We start from the raw sequence: 16,156 nt of genomic DNA on the forward strand, positions 1-16,156 counted from the left end.
CCCAGGTGAAGATGCTCCTTTTTGGTTTATGTTCCCTCCTTATGATTTAACCAGGTGCTGTAAAACAACTAGCTTAAAGGCCAACATTCCTTTACCCTTTAATGTAACACAAAGGCTTGGAAACCCCTGCTTGCAGAGTTTTGTTTTATTTTGTCTTTCCTTTATAAACCCCCTTCCCCTAGAGCTTGAGGCAGTTCTCCTATTCTGTAGCATCAGACAGGCTTGCGGCCCAAGCTCAAGCTTGAATAAAGACTCTCATGTCCTTTCATCAGAGTTGTGGTTCACGGTGGTCTCTGAGTTTTTGCAATACTGGTCTGCCTACAGAGGCGCGAGGGGGGAGGAGAGAGAAGTGGGGGTGGGGAACGGGGAGGGGGCTGGCAGCTCTCAGTGTATATCTATTGTACTCTGGCCTGGCTGCAGATGGCAAAGAGTAGCAGCTCTCTGAGGGTGAGCCACAGCAAGCCAGGCTGCCGGCCCCTTCTGCAGCTGATGCTGCCCCAAGTCAGGGAGCCAAGGTCCCTGCCCTGGTGTCAGTAGCAGGCAGTGGGACTTCAGGTCGCAGTGGGCAGCTAACTAGGAGGCAAGGTCGGGGTCCACCGAGCAGGAAGTGATTGCAGTAGGAGAGAGCAGTTTCCAACAAGGAAAGCTTCAGGAGAGAATACTCTTCCCTTAGCCTGTTACAGCTGGATAAGCAGGCACTCTACTCTGTGAAATAACTCCTGCACTTTATTCCTTGTAGATAGGATCTTAGAAACATTTTGGGGTGGGTCGGGGTCTAAAGGCAGATGCTTTATAATGGCTTGGTCTGAGATGTTAGGAATGCCTCACCTGTATGTGGAAGGGCTTTGGTTGTGGCCCCTACATGACTGATTGTCACGGTCCTCTCCATGGGATGTCACGGTCACCCGTTCCAGTTCAGGAACCTGGTCAGGAGTAGATTTAAATGCCTACCGTTCTCAATTATGAGAATTTCCAGGGTTCTTGAATTATTCCACTTCGACCTTGCCAGGTTTTCTGTTGGCATAGTACACTACCTCACATCCTCCGACCTTTCCATACTTTAGAACACTTTCTTAGACCCTCAGAAGTTACATAAACATAAAACCTTTTTTTTATCTGATCCAGTACCATGAAACTCAGGGGTTGATTACTGAGCGCAGTCACTGCAAAGCAAGTTCCTGTCAATAAAGGGATAGTATAAAGTTACATCTGAAGCTCGTGGGGGACCAGCCTTGACTGAGAGCAGGGCCGGAAGAAGGGTGGGTGCAGGAGTGGCGAGTGGGGGGAGCAGAGACGGGACATCGTCCATTTCATGAGAGACAGGGACAGTGAAGGAGTGCATCTCAGTATGGTTTCTCCTACTCTGACAACCTGGGTCTCTTCCAGGTATTATTTATACCCTAAATCATTTCCTCAGAAATTTATTAATTGATCACACAGCTTTTAAAACTACATTTTGTTCTAAAGTCTTCCTTGATTACACAAGAATATTGAAAGAACAACAAAGCAAGCTAGCAGAATTATATGAGAGCTAAAAATTAACATTATGATAAAATCAATTTTCTTTAAACTCAACATCTTCTTTCTTAAGATTGGCGTCATAAAGCCTTGTGGTTACAGAAGTACTAGACAGATTGACTCTGTTTGAATTTGGTTCTGTTTCAGTTTGGCATAAGATTAATAGATCAAAAGTGATTTCTTACTACATATTATATAAAACTTGGCTTTCTACAAAAGTTAAATCTCTGACCCTTGTTTAGTTCTTCCTCTCCTTCCTCTATATTTCTTTTGTATTTGGCGTAAATACAATTTGTATTTTCCCTTTTCTTTGATTCTTAAAATAGTGTGCAGCCCCTTGCTTAAGCAAAGGCGGTTTATCAGAAAAGTTCTAGTCTGAAAAGTCTGTTCAGGAAGGCAAGGAGTTCACTAAGCCAAGATGCCTTCCTCTGTGTGTCTGTCTGTGTCATGAATCCTGTAACAATACAATTCCTAGCTTTATTATGATTCTGTAAAGAACAACACCAGGATTCCTAAAACTGCTTACTTTTGCCTTTAGGAAGGTAGCAAGACTTGTCATTAGCTGTATGATCAAAATCTCTTTCTATTCATACAAGATCGTTGTTTCTAAAGTTAAACATAAAAAAAAAAAAAAAATCCTGGCAATTCAATTACAGTTTGTCAGCTTCTAGAATTTCCCTAAGTTTTTCTTCTTTAATAATTCTTCTCAAATCCACTCATGCTTACTAAAAAATACTCTTTAATGATGTAAATGTTTATGTAAATGGGAAAGACTCAAATTTCTGCATAACTGTTTTTTTCTGGGGAACTTTAATTAATTTTATTTTTGTTTACACTGGCTTTTTGTTATCCCAGCTCTAGCTTTGGAGAGAGTCCTTTAACAGTGAGAAATGTAAGTATAGCAAAAGATGTGTAGCAAAAGTCCACTGAGGGCAGTGGGGAGTCAGTCCATATTGTCCAAGCATCGCGACTTTGTCAAGCAGCACCTCAGGACCCTTGGCACTGCCAGAAACTTGTTTATCCTTTAATATGAGGCCTGTCAGCAAGACGAACCAGTCTGCGGGTTTGCCTTTCTCATTGGGAGACCTAGTAGCTCTACAAAGATAAGACCTAGTTTTAATAGATGATATACACTGATCAGGCAGCTGCAACCTTGAGGAAAACACCTGTGGCTGACAAACTGACAAAGCTATGTAGCTGTCAACACCACCAGGAGTCACAGAAAGATACATCATAGCAAGAAGTATAAACCAAGTGGCCTCTGTGTTGATTAAAATGACAGAGACTTACCAACTACCTGGACTATTACTCTAGTAGGCTGCCATGATCACAAAGGCTTCGTTGTGGGGCAGAGGCCATAGGTCTTTGTAGGCCGCCAGCGGCCACATACGAACTGGGTTACCTGGAAGAAAATTCTGAGGTTAACGGGAAGGGGGCGAAGGAGAAATGAGTCAAGAGGACAGTTGCCCATAGAGACCGACTTTACTATCAATAAGCCAATATTTATAATCTTAGGAAAAACCATCCTGCCCCCCAAATGGCCGAGAGTTCAAGGATCTTCTTCTGGAGTTCATGGATCTTCTTCTCAGCGGATTGTCTGCTTAGTCATGCAGTTTTCTGTTGGTCTCCGGGTGGAGCTGCGCTGAGGTGAAATCGGCTTTATTGTTATCTTGAATAGGCCGGAGATAACGCCAGGGGAAGGGTGGAGGCTGTAGGCCAGGAATGCCGCAGCTTGAATAGGCCGGAGGTAGCCCATCGGGAGAGTGGGGGTTGCCAGCCAGCTTAATGTTGTGGGGGAAGAGACAATTCCCCCTTAATTATTTATTTTTAACAACTCAGTGGATATAAGTAAATTCATCCAATGGATGATGGGCATTTAACCAGTGAGTGAAAGCAGAGGCCCAACCCCCTTAAACGTTAAGGACATCTTTTTCGGAGGGGGGGGGGGAATAGACTGCCTTAATTATTTAAGGACAGTCTTTCAATGTCAACCCCCATGCAGTTGGGCATGCTTTTCAGGGAAATTCGGAGACAAGATATTTTCCCTTTCCCCTGCAGTGCCTCGCCTCGCACCTCAACTGATGCCCATGTTTGTTATATTAACAAACATGCATAGTTCCGAATACTATGCAGCCTCCTTTCTGAGGGATCCACTGGCAGAGTAAATGCTCTGCTGATAAGAGCTGGCTGGCTATAATAACCACCCATGCTCAACCTGGGAGCCATTGCAGAAGGAGCTTATCTTCTGAGTGTTATCTGCTTGAAATATAAAAGGAGATTAAGAGAAAAAACCTGTTTGGTCAGTATCGGAAGGCCCCAGAGGTTTAGTTTAATTGAAATTCAGTGTCCTCAGGCAAGAAGCCTGGCTTGCAACTTAATTTGCAAGAACACAAAGAAACTTTACTTCCCAAGTAAGTGGGAAGCGGCTTAGAAATGGCCTTTTGAATTAATTATACTTACCAACAGTTTTAGGGTGTGTTTACCTGTCTTACCAATCTCTCTGGCAGCCAACGTGCACTATCTTCTTCCTGAGAGAAAATGCAGACGGACCCCCTTCCCCAGATTAAAACGGGGTCCGGGCCATTCCAAGTATTATTTAAAGGGTCCCGCCACTTAACCATGGCGTAGGAATTGGAAGTAGCTGGGTGCCAGTGTCGGTCTGCTGCAGACTGACCTTTAGTATCCGTTTGGAGAAAATTTAAAACAAATAAAACAAAGGCAAGATGTAATTTAGGGGACCTAGGAGGATATAGGTTTCCCTTCTTAGTTTTAAGAAGCCAGTTTTTAAGAGTGCGGTGAGCACGCTCCACGATTCCTTGCCCCATTGGATTATAAGGAATTCCAGTTTTAAGTTTTATATTAAATTCCTTGCAAAATGAGATAAAGTTCTTACCAGTATAGGCTGGTCCATTGTATGTCTTAATGACTTTGGGTAATCCCATGGTATTAAAGGCTTGTAAACAATGATCAATTACATTTTTAGAGGCTTCTCCCGAATGCAGGGAGGCAAAAATGAGTCCCGAGCACGTATCAATGCAAACATGTATAAATTTTAATTTCCCAAATTCTGCATAGTGAGTTACATCCATTTGCCAAATTTGATTGGGCATAAGACCACGTGGATTAACCCCTAAGTGGGGCACTGGTGCTAAAGTGAGACAATTAGGGCATTGTTTTACAATCATTCTTGCTTGCTCCTTTGTGATCTTATGACGGAGTCTCAACGTATGACTAGAAAGATGAAATTTATCATGATCACGTTTTGCCAATTCTATAGGTGTAAGTGCCAAAGCTTGCCCTATAAGCGCTTTGTCGATGCACTCATTACCCTGAGCCAGAGGTCCAAGAAGACCTGAGTGGGCTCGGATGTGACCAATATAAAAGGGATTTTTCCTAGCAAGAATGATACTTTGCAATTGTAAAAACAAGGATCCAGCTGGCGTATTAAAATTAAACGTGCCACAGGTTTCTAACTGTGGTATAGAAAATGTAACATAAGCACTGTCAGTAAAAAGATTAAACATACTGTTTACAGATTGAAAGGCACACAACACCGCTGTCAGCTCTGATAACTGAGCAGACAGCCCAGGAGTCTCTACGACCACCTGCTGATTATTAATACGATATCCGGCTCTTCCAAAGGAAGAGCCGTCTGTGAAAATTAAGAGGGCATTATGCAACGGCTGTAAAGATGTCATTTTAGGAAATACAACCTCATGCATATTTAAAAACTTTATCAATTTGTCTTGAGGATAATGGTTATCTATACTCCCTTCAAAGCCTATTTGAGCTAGCAACCAATCTGTGCTATGCTGTTTTAACCAATCATCCTGATTTACACTGTAAGGTTGTATAATAACATCTGGTTCTTTGCCAAAATAAGTTAGCGCCTGCTTTCTTCCAAGCATAATTACTTGGGCCACTGCCTCAAAATATGGCAAAATATTACACCTTGAAGACACCCTCAAATGAATCCACATCAGAGGAGCCTTTTGCCATAATAAACCTGTAGGCAAGTGAGTCGTATTAAAAATTAGCAGATGCAAAGGTAAAGAATAATCTATATAGGTAACAAATTGATTTTCAATAGCTTTCTCCACTGTCTGTAAAGCCAAAAGTCCTTCTGAAGTTAATAATCTAGGGGATGTCGGCCAAAGCTTGCTGTAAATCTTTAAAACATAAAAGCAAGGTCTGAGGATCTTTTCCTGCAATTAGAAAATCATCTGTGAAATGGATAAAGTAAATATCTGGCCATTTCTGTCTTACAGGCTGAATAGCCTGTGCTACAAATTTCTGGCATAAAGCAGGGCTGTTAGCCATGCCCTGAGGAAGCACAGTCCATTGATATCTTTTCATAGGCTCTATGAAGTTAATAGAAGGAACGCTGAACGCAAATCTTTTGCAATCCTCAGGGTGCAATGGAATAGTAAAGAAACAATCTTTTAAATCTATGACTATTTTATGAAATCCTTTCGGGATAGCCACGGGGGATGGAAGACCAGCTTGTAAAGTTCCCATGGGCAACATAGTTTCATTAACTTTTCTTAAATCCTGTAACAATCTCCATTTGCCGGATTTTTTTTTAATAATAAATATTGGTGTGTTCCATGGAGATAAAGACTCTATTAAATGTCCTGCCTTCAATTGTTCCTGCACTAGCAAAGAGGCGGCTTCCATTTTCTCCTTAGATAAAGACCACTGATCAACCCACACAGGATTATCACTAAGCCATTGAATTTTATCGGCATGGGATGCAGGCAAGATAGTGGCCATTACCGAAAATGCCCCAGACTTCTAGAGTTAGGGTTTGGCTGGGGGCTTTTAAACTTTCTAGTGCCTTGCTCTTCCTTCCCAAGCCCCTGAGCAGGCAAGGATTCTTGCTCTGTCTTTTGCAACTGTATATTTCTCTGGATCTCGTCTCCTGCCATCAAGGTCATAGGCGGAGCAGATGGAGCTACAGGGGCCCATTCTTCTCCATGAGATTCAGTTGCTCTTTTGGGGGGGGATGAGCTGTCTTTTTTACAATTGGCTCATCAGCACTGTCTCTGCATTTATGTGACTTAGGGTGTGGAGGGTCCTCCCTTGCAGGGGTCCTCTCTGGCAGGCTTTCTTCTTGAGATTCCTCAATTTCTTGAATAATATCTAATTCTTCCAAACCTCCTTCATCTATAATATCCTTTATAAGTGTCCAGAGGCAGAGAGTAATATTATCTGCCTTGGCTGCCTTTAGCGAATTACCAATTCTTTCCCAAGTTCTCTCGTTTAACGTTCGTTTTTCTTGGAACCAAGGACAGCAAGAATATATCTGGTCCAAGAAATCCTCCAATCTTCCTTCTTCAAACCCTATCCCTTTTGCCTGAAGCAACTCTTGAATATTGCGGGCGCAAATTTCGCGCGAACTTTCCTGTCCCATTTTTCCCTATCGATCAACCCAAGTGGCCACTGTGCCGGGTCAGCACAGTTTTGCTTGCAAAACCCGTATCCCTCTGCACTCACAACAATAGAATAAAATTTTACACTAGCGCTAGCATTTGACCTCTATGTTGCTTACCATGCGGATACCATTTCCTTTTCACTTTTTCTGCGAAGCTTCGCTAGATAGGGTTACCTCAGGAAATTCTCCCGTATCAGGTCTGCCCACGTTCAGGCGCCAATATGTAGGCCGCCAGCGTCCACATACGAACTGGGTTACCTGGAAGAAAATTCTGAGGTTAACGGGAAGGGGGCGAAGGAGAAATGAGTCAAGAGGACAGTTGCCCATAGAGACCGACTTTACTATCAATAAGCCAATATTTATAATCTTAGGAAAAACCACCCTGCCCCCCAAATGGCCAAGAGTTCATGGATCTTCTTCTGGAGTTCATGGATCTTCTTCTCGGCGGGTTGACTGCTTAGTCACGCAGTTTTCTGTTGGTCTCCGGGTGGAGCTGCGCTGAGGTGAAATTGGCTGTATTGTTATCTTGAATAGGCCGGAGATAACGCCAGGGGAAGGGTGGAGGCTGTAGGCCAGGAATGCCGCAGCTTGAATAGGCCGGAGGTAGCCCATCGGGAGAGTGGGGGTTGCCAGCCAGCTTAATGTTGTGGGGGAAGAGACAGGTCTTCAGCTGTCACACAGGACAGCACTGCATCTTCAGCTGATGCACAGGACAGCACAGTGGAGGAGGAACTTGGGAAAATTGGCTTACTTAACTTAGGCAGAGTAGAGTAGTCAACACAACAGGTCTATAGTTTGTTCAGGGCCCTGGCAAGAGGCAAGACATGGGGCAGTTTTCCCAGTGGTTAGTGTCATCACAATCCATCTGTCAAGAACCTTGTGTAAGTAGTGCAAAGGTTTTGCTTTTTGCCCTGGACAAGAGAGGATTTGTTCCCATAGAACACCTCCTCATCTCAGGTTGGGATCCTGACAGATGTAATGTCACAGAAAATTACTATGACTTACCAGGGGAAGCCTCAGAGGATGCTTGTGGCTTTTCTCAGCACAGCAGTTTACTCTTAGAGTTCATAAAACCAAAAGTATGCCTCAGACCCTTGGAAAGTCTTAATACTCACTCATGAAGTGGAAACTTAAGGATCCTTTAGAAAGTCAGTTGTGTTGGATGGTGTTTGCTGGGGCAAACACTTGAAGGAGTGTTTTCCTGAAGTGGACACAACTGAAAAGCTGTTTTACTAAGGCAGACAAGTGAAGGACCTTTTCACTGAAGCAGACACAAGTAAAAAGATGTTCTGCTAAAACAAGCATGTGAAAAGACATGTGATGAAGGATTCTTCCTTAACAACACACGTATTGGTCTGAATTACATTAAGTAGTTGAGCTCCATTTGTTGCAACTCCATAGAGAGAAATGCACCAAAAAACTTCCCGTGGCATGCAAAGGCTTCTTGCTGCTTCCACAGACTCAGGCTGATTGGCAAAGTGATGTCAGATGAGACAGACTCACGTGGAGTTTTGTTAAGTCAGACTCATGAGCTGAGGCAAGATTCGTGGAGTACACATCATGTTTAGAGGGTATAAATAGGACTCAATGGACAATGACGGAGACTGAGCTTGGCCTGCTTAGAGAGCTGGCTGGGCAACGCTTGTTGACCTCATAACTTTGTTGATCTTCACTTTTCTGAAAGAGTCACAACTAAGAACTTTTCCTGGCATTCCTGTTGGCCCTGGTCCTTCCTGCTGACTGGTGCCAGTTGGGCTGAGGCCTGGCTGTTTCTGCTAGATTGTGCCACCACTGCTGCTATCCCGACTGTACCAAACTGGACTGCTGGTTTATCTGTGAGATGTTTGCAACTGAGCTCACTGCTGATCTGTAAACTAAACTACTGATCTCTTGTCAACACAGATGGGATTTGCTTCAAAGAACAACTTCTAAACAGGGGCACTTCCCCCATATCCTTTCTTTTCCACTACCCCTGGTGGGTGGTGGGCTAGAAGGGAGGTTAAAGTGTTTAAGAACCATCGTTAAAAATAGGTTTTGAAAAAATTAAAGTTACAACCTGCCTGCTGCCATGCTCTCTACCATGATGGTCATAGATTCTAACACTCTAGAACTGTGAGACTCTGAATTAAATGTGTGTGTGTGTGTGTATGTGTGTGCACATATACATACACAATCTTGGTTATAACGTTTTGTCACAACAACAGAAAGTAACGAAGACAGACCCACCCCTATATGAGTGGATTCAGGGTCCCTGAATAAAAACCCCAGGCTTCTTTTGTTGAAAAGAGACTTATTTTGGAAATTACCCCTGTGTTATTTGTCTGCTGCAGACAATAAACCCTTCTCTATTGTGCTTACTCTGGCTTTATGTTTACCAAGATTTAAGCTCACAGAATTTTCTTGTTACAGTGTTAGCTTATTTTCCCCAAGATGTTTTACAGAGCTGGGCAGTGGTGGCACACGCCTTTAATCCCAGCACTTGGGAGGCAGAGGCAGGCGGATTTCTGAGTTCAAGGCCAGCTGGTCTACAGAGTGAGTTCCAGGACAGCCTATACAGAGAAACCCTGTCTCGGAAAAAAACCAAAAACAAAAAAAAAAAAAAAAAAAATTGTTTTACAGAAATGGCAGAGGATTCTCTCTGTGTACCAGGAAATATCAGAGAGATTGTTGTCTCCAGTCCGGGGAAAATACACAGTTGCCTCAGCCTTGGAACCCTGCTCAGGCGTCACTCTAGGGTCAATTAGGGGGCTTAACCTTCCCCAAGGAGATGTCTGTCTGTAAAGGCATCTGGCTGGGAGTTAAATGCTGAATAAATTCCACTGGAAATAAAGGAATTAGTGTTACTTAGATCTTGAATGAAAATGAGGGCACAGACACCTCCTAGGGAAGGGTGAGGGGAAGGTTTTATTGTAGACATGAGGAAGAGCACAGTCAGAGGCCTCTGGAAGGGTCCAGACTGAACATGGCTGAGAGAGGAGGTAGGGGAAGAGTGAGAGAGGGAGAAGAGAGAGGGGATTAGAAGAGACAGGGCACGAAGACCAAGAGAGGCTCCTAGGGCCCAGAGAGTGCAAGGCGGAAATGGCAGGTGTATGAAGAATGAGAAGCTGGGGGAAGAGAAGTAAAGCCCAGACCCTGGGCTACAGAGGTTAAGGTGGAGGTGTGGTGAGAAGCCACAGGTACTGAGTGAGCCTGGCCCCAACAGATCTGTTACAAACACTAAGTCTCTCTTTTAAACAACTGAAGCTGTGAGCGAAGGAAGCTTTGTTGAAACTACCTCAAGTAAGGCAGAGAAATGCCAAGTCCCAGAGCCAATAGGGTCATCCTCACAAGCCCAGGCTGTTTAATACTGTCTTAGCTAGGGTTTCCACTGCTGTGAAGAGACGCCATGACCAAGGCAAGTCCTATAAAGGACAACATTTAATTGGGTCTGGCTTACAAATTCAGAGGTTCAGTCCATCATCATCAAGGTGGGAGCACGGCAGCATCCAGGTAGGCATGGTACGGGGAGAGCTGAGAGCACTACATCTTCATCTGAAGGATGCTCATGAAAGACTGGCTTCCAGTCAGCTGGGAGGAGGGTGTTAAAGCCCACACCCACAGTGATACACCTACTCAAACAGGGTCACACCTTCTAATAGTGCCACATCTTGGGCCAAACAAATACAAACCATCACAGAGAGGGTTTATTTTGCTTACACGTCCAGATACTAGAAGGTCAGGGTAGATACCTGGTAGGGCAGGAACCTGTATCCACTTTCCCCAGAGCAGGGATTACATGTGCATCACCATGGCCACTTCTTTACATGATTTCTAGGGTTTAAACTCAGCTCCACTGACTGAGCTATTTCCACCGCCCTCTATTATCTTTATAATTACTACTGTTGCCATAGAAACTGATCACCAGCCATTCGGATTCCCAGTGCCCTCCCTCCCACCTTCACTTTATTTTGCTACTTAGAGTGGTCTGATGCTATCACCTGTGTATGTAAAACTCTAACAAATATCCCAAAGTCTTGATTGTCATTGTCCTTGAGGGAAGGGGTAAAAAGCATCACAAGGCAAAAGAATAAAAAGTTCCATTTTAGTTTGCAGTATTTTATATCTTTTATTTAAAAAAAATAAAAAAGGTTGAATCAAATATGACAGTGTGTGAGCACTTCTAAATCCTACATAGTAAAAATTCTTTTATGTTGTACTGTTTCCAAATTCCCCCATTCACTATCCACTATCCATATCCACTATGATTATGAAATGTTTACCCAGGATACAGGTTGATCAAAACTGAGGAAGTCACTTATAAACCCATTACATTCATAAGTAAAAGCACATGCAAAGCGTCTGCTCTTTTTTAATAGAAAATGAACTCTGGATTCCTGTTTGTTTGTATCTCCCAGAAAAGTTTGCTTTGTTTGGCTCTAAATATTGAGTTTCAGAGAAACCTAAAGTAAATGACAAGTGAGTAGTTTTCAGCAACGGCCTTTGGAAGGCTGGTTGAACTGGCGAGAGCACAGAGATCAGAGATAGTTGACCTACGCTTGCATGCTCTGCTTACTAAATTAAGTGTGAAGTGATGCCAAGCTCAGAATCTATACATTCTTCCTCTTAGGCCCTCTACCCTCCGAACCACTAAACCCACACTTGGGCACTTGGACTGCAGTAACTCTGAGTCTCCATGGGAACAATATTAAAGTCAAAGGGCAGAGATTCTGAACGAACAGGTCACGTCGGAAGCAGAGATCAAAAATAGAATGCCGACAAAAGGCAAAACAGGAAATAACACAACAAGCTAAACCACCCTAAAATTATTCCTTGCAGCTTATGAACTTACATTTCAAACCATGTCCTGCTAAAGACAGACATACTCTCCCCCTCCACCCTTCATGCTCTCCCCACACACCAGGATCAAGCATTTCTGCAGGTGACTGTGTTAAAAATGAGGAAACTGAGTCCACCAGAACACATAATCCAGCAGTTGTCTCATGATGAGCTCTTTCCTCCCCACTTCAAAGAACCAGTCTTCCTGATACACACACATACACACACACACACACAAAGGGAGGGAGGGAAGGAGGGCGGGAGGGAGAGAGAGAGAGAGAGAGAGAGAGAGAGAGAGAGATGGCTAATTGCTCTGCTAGCTCTTACTACTGTCTGAATCCCCCATACCCATATTTGCTTGCCCTGAGTTAGTGACTATACATAAAATGTTTTGGTGCTTAAATGTTTAGATCAAAGAGTTTCAAAGACATCTAGAGACCAAACTCTAGCTAACTGAAAGCTGGTATCTTCCTATCAAAGCCCAGCATTTATAATATACAGATGGGTCCTTGCCCGGGAAGCCAGACAGAGCAGAACGTTGTTGAAAATGGCTCTCTCCGATCCCGCTGAAATGATCCCAAACACTATATTTCTTTCCATGCCTGAAAATCGGTGGACACTATCCAACACGATCTGATTACCCAGACTATCCAACCCTTCCCACTCCCTGAACTGCCCTAGTGAACTGGGCTGCTCGCCAAGCTGAGACATGGTCCTAGTCATTGCTAGCAGAAGCCTTTCTCTACATCTTTCTATATCTCTTGCTTTAGAGAAAAGAACGGCAACATCCGTGGGGCAAAAGCCAGACCTCCAAAGCTCCTGGCATTTCTCTGCTACATAGACTGCCATCTGCTCAATATTCAAGTCATTAATATCCTCTATACTGCCTGTGGCATCTGGACCCCATACAGGGTCTTCCCCCATCGTCAGGGCCTCTTGGGGGACATTTGGGGGAGGGTTTTCTCTGATTTGATACATTATACATTGAAGATAGTTGACTATGTAGTCTCCACTGCGTAGCATCCTGGTGAGCCTCAATATTGGCCTCTGGTGTTGGAGCTCAGGGAGGCCAATGCAACACAAGTGACTGACCTGAAAGTAATCCATAAAAATGCAGAGAACTCCTGGGCCATCTCTCCCTCTCTGAACGATGGCTTTTGCCTTTGCATACCAGTCCCCTTCCTCCGTTCGGAAATTCTGAGCTTCATCCACGATGATATGTTGCACGTTATCAAAGGTATTTTTCATGAAGGTTTTCCGTGTCACTGCCTGGCAAAGGTTTTTCCTGCCGAAAGTGTAAGAAACACAGTCAGATTTCCTCAGCTAAGCAAAGCAATAGATAGGAATAGTTCCTGAGCGTGGTAGCAACAACCCAGAGCTTAGCCGGTGAAAGCCACGCCCATTGAAAAAACCACGCCCATTGAAAGCCACACCTATTAAAATTGCCCACCAGAAAGAAATGAATAGAGTCGGGCCGCGTACCTCATAAACCTCTTCAAAGACTGGTTCTCACAGATGTAAAGAATGTCATCATCTTGACAGTTGAACACATGCCTAATCTTCTCCATGATCTTGAGAGCTAGCGTGGTCTTCCCTGACCCAGGTGAGCCATGAACAAACAGCTCTCTGTGCTTGCTTAGATTCATCGAAAGCAGCTCGTACTGTTGGTCTGAGAGTAGGGCCACAGTCTCAGACTCAGGCTCTAACTCTTCGTTGAACAAGGGTCTGAACCCAAACAAGATGACCACGAGAGACTGCAACAGAGCTTCCACCTGCTGTGTGGTTGTGAAGCAATAGGATTCGGGGTAAACCGGCACTTCTAAATCATCCCTTACTCTATGGTCAGAACCCAGCTGTAAGACCAAGGGAATGATGCCTAATCTTCCAGTGTAGCCACCCATGTTCACCAGTCTCTGCTTCAGGGTACGGGCGACTTTCATGGAGTAGAGCCTGTTCCCCAGATCCCACTTGTTGCAAATGGTGTACAGGATTGGGACGTTGTTCGGGGAAATTAGAAGAGCGTCACAGATGACATCTTGCCTCCTCTGAAGACCTAGGTCCACAGCCCAGCTATGGGAGAAGATCAATATCCCTTGAGAGAAACAGCGCATTTCTGTATTTATTAAATTTCTTAGTCCTCTGTAGTCTGAGAAGAGGTCCTTGTAGACGCTCTCTGGAGTATATGTAATACTGTTGGGTAACACTAGACAAGGAAAGAATTGGGATGAATCAGAAACAGGCTAATAACCACCAGTGCTGTGCGAATTTTTCTGGAATAAGCACTCTAACACCAATGAGAGTGGAAGAGAGGAGATGCTACCAGTGGACGAAAACCTTCAAGCCCAGGCTCAGGCTGTAATCAACACTCTTAAGAGTTACACTCTAAAACCACTAGGTGGCGTGAGCAAGCCAGGAAAATTTTATAGAAGCAGAAGTGGCAGTCAGCAGGATTTAAAGGGCCAGGACCCTTTTTTGTTTGGTTGGTTGGTTGGTTTTTGTTTAAGCAGTTTCTCCAGGTCATTCTATTTCAGGTGACAAGTGAGGCCACCCTTGGCCAACAGACAATACAAGCAGCGCTTTAAGTAAATCACTAAACAAATCAGCATCTAGTAATTAGTCTTACTCTACTTCACTACTACATGAAGTAGATCTGCCGACCTTTGGGCCCTATCATGTGTCAGCGATCAGTTTTATATTAGTAACAAAAAGAGAAGCAATCCTGAGTCTGGGGGAGCCCATTACAGCTGGGATCAACACTAGCTGCCATCAACACAGACAACAATGAGAATAAAGTAGCCAAGGCAGCAAGAAAGAGCCTCTCTTGGACTATGCAAACATTAGTGGGAAGTACAGCTTAGGAAAAAAGACAACTCTAAGTCTTTATGAAAAGAAGACAGCTGGACTGAGCCTCCAGGGTGCCCGTTAGTTAGCCAGCAGAATGATGCAGGACTAGAGAGCTAATAAAAGGAGAAGCATGAGCTGGGAGTAGTGGAAAGTGTCTTTAGTCTCAGCGCTCAGGAGGCAGAGGCAAGAGGATCTCTGTGAGTTCGAGGCCAACCAGAGCCACACAGTGAGACTCTGTCTAAAAAGAAGGAGAAGCCTGTGTAAACACGGAGGCAACAAGCACCAAAGTCCATTTGGATGACTCTACACAGTTTGTCTTTCCAAAAGTGAGAGACAAAGAAAGAGAGATGAGGATATAGAGAAAAGTGTTGGAGAGCCAACTGGACCTTTGACAAACGCCGCATGCTGGCCCGTGACAGAGAGCAATCAACACCTGCCACAGACGATGAGTTAGGGCAGTCTGGTTACAGGAGAGGCAGCGTGAAGGCAGCTTCCTTTGTGAATGATGAAACTGTTTTGTATTTTGACTGTGATGGTGGGCACATGAAACTGTGGGTATGCTAACATGCAGAACTGTACCACAAGAATGTCTACCCTATGTAGGTTCATTGTGAGGTTTAAAGGTATTTTAAAAGATTTTTATATATTGTATGAATGTATATAAAGATGCAAGACGCACATAAAGACTTTTTGGGTGTGTACTATTAATAAATGATATATTAGATACATATTGTGAGTGCCTTCTTAGCTCAGTAGACAGTGTGTCAGTCTCATAGATACATATTATGTATATATTTTATGTATATCTATTTCTAAAAATTGTGGAGGATTACAAATCTTGATTAAAATATAAACCGAACTATGAATCCTTTTCTAAAAATATCAAACTCACACTTGGGAGGTAGAGGCAGGCAGATCTTTATGAGTTCAAGGTCCAACAACAACAAAAATCAAATTCAAACAGAAATCTGTTTTTATAAATCAAGGCACAAAACAGAGCCAAGGATGGTCCCTTATTTGTGTGTTTAGTTGGATGGGCAATAGACACTCCAAGTGATAGAATTTTAAACAATCAATTAAAGAAAAGATTTGAAGTTTGTTTGGTTGTTTTTTTTTTTAATGCATATGGATGTTTTGTCTGCACGAATGTCTGTGTACTATGTGTATACAATGCCTGCCAAGACCGGAAGCTGGCATCTAATCTCCTGGAGCTGGAGTTTCAAATGTTTGTTAGCCATCATGTGGGTTCTGGGAATCAAATGAGGGTCCCTGCCAGAGCAACAAGTGCTCTTAACTGCCGAGCCATCTTCCCAGACCCTGAACAATTAATTTTTAAAAGTACTCATAGAGAGCAACATGCAGATCAGATTCTAAAGAAAACTGAAAGGTAGTTAACCGTGTGGCTGGTACCATAAACTGGATACACAAACACTGGACACACCAGTAAAGTTTATATGGACTAAGAGAAATACTAGTTATCTTTGATCAAAATGGCCTGAACTCAGAGTTCATTTTTTTTCCTATTTTAATTTAACATTATTTTTT

At 43.5% G+C, this 16,156-nt stretch overlaps 1 protein-coding gene across 8 annotated transcripts in view; it reads right to left on the reverse strand.

Annotated features, from left to right (window-relative positions):
- Positions 1-3,282: 3,282 nt before the first annotated feature.
- LOC127695111 (schlafen family member 5-like) overlaps positions 3,283-16,156 on the reverse strand; it is a 20,806-nt gene continuing 7,932 nt past the window's right edge. For 6 of the 8 annotated variants that reach the window (XM_052197013.1, XM_052197017.1, XM_052197016.1 and 3 more), the window contains 2 exons: positions 13,250-13,970; positions 11,032-13,052 (listed from right to left, as the gene is read on the reverse strand). In XM_052197013.1, the coding sequence (XP_052052973.1) occupies positions 12,242-13,052; positions 13,250-13,970 (1,532 nt within the window). In that variant the 3' untranslated portion in view covers positions 11,032-12,241. Of the gene's footprint in view, positions 3,300-7,067; positions 7,211-11,031; positions 13,053-13,249; positions 13,971-16,156 lie in introns of those variants that run through there. The other 2 variants (XM_052197019.1, XM_052197018.1) reach the window with 2 other exon arrangements.

Source organism: Apodemus sylvaticus, chromosome 10 (assembly GCF_947179515.1).
Source record: "Apodemus sylvaticus chromosome 10, mApoSyl1.1, whole genome shotgun sequence".
NCBI lineage: Eukaryota > Metazoa > Chordata > Mammalia > Rodentia > Muridae > Apodemus > Apodemus sylvaticus.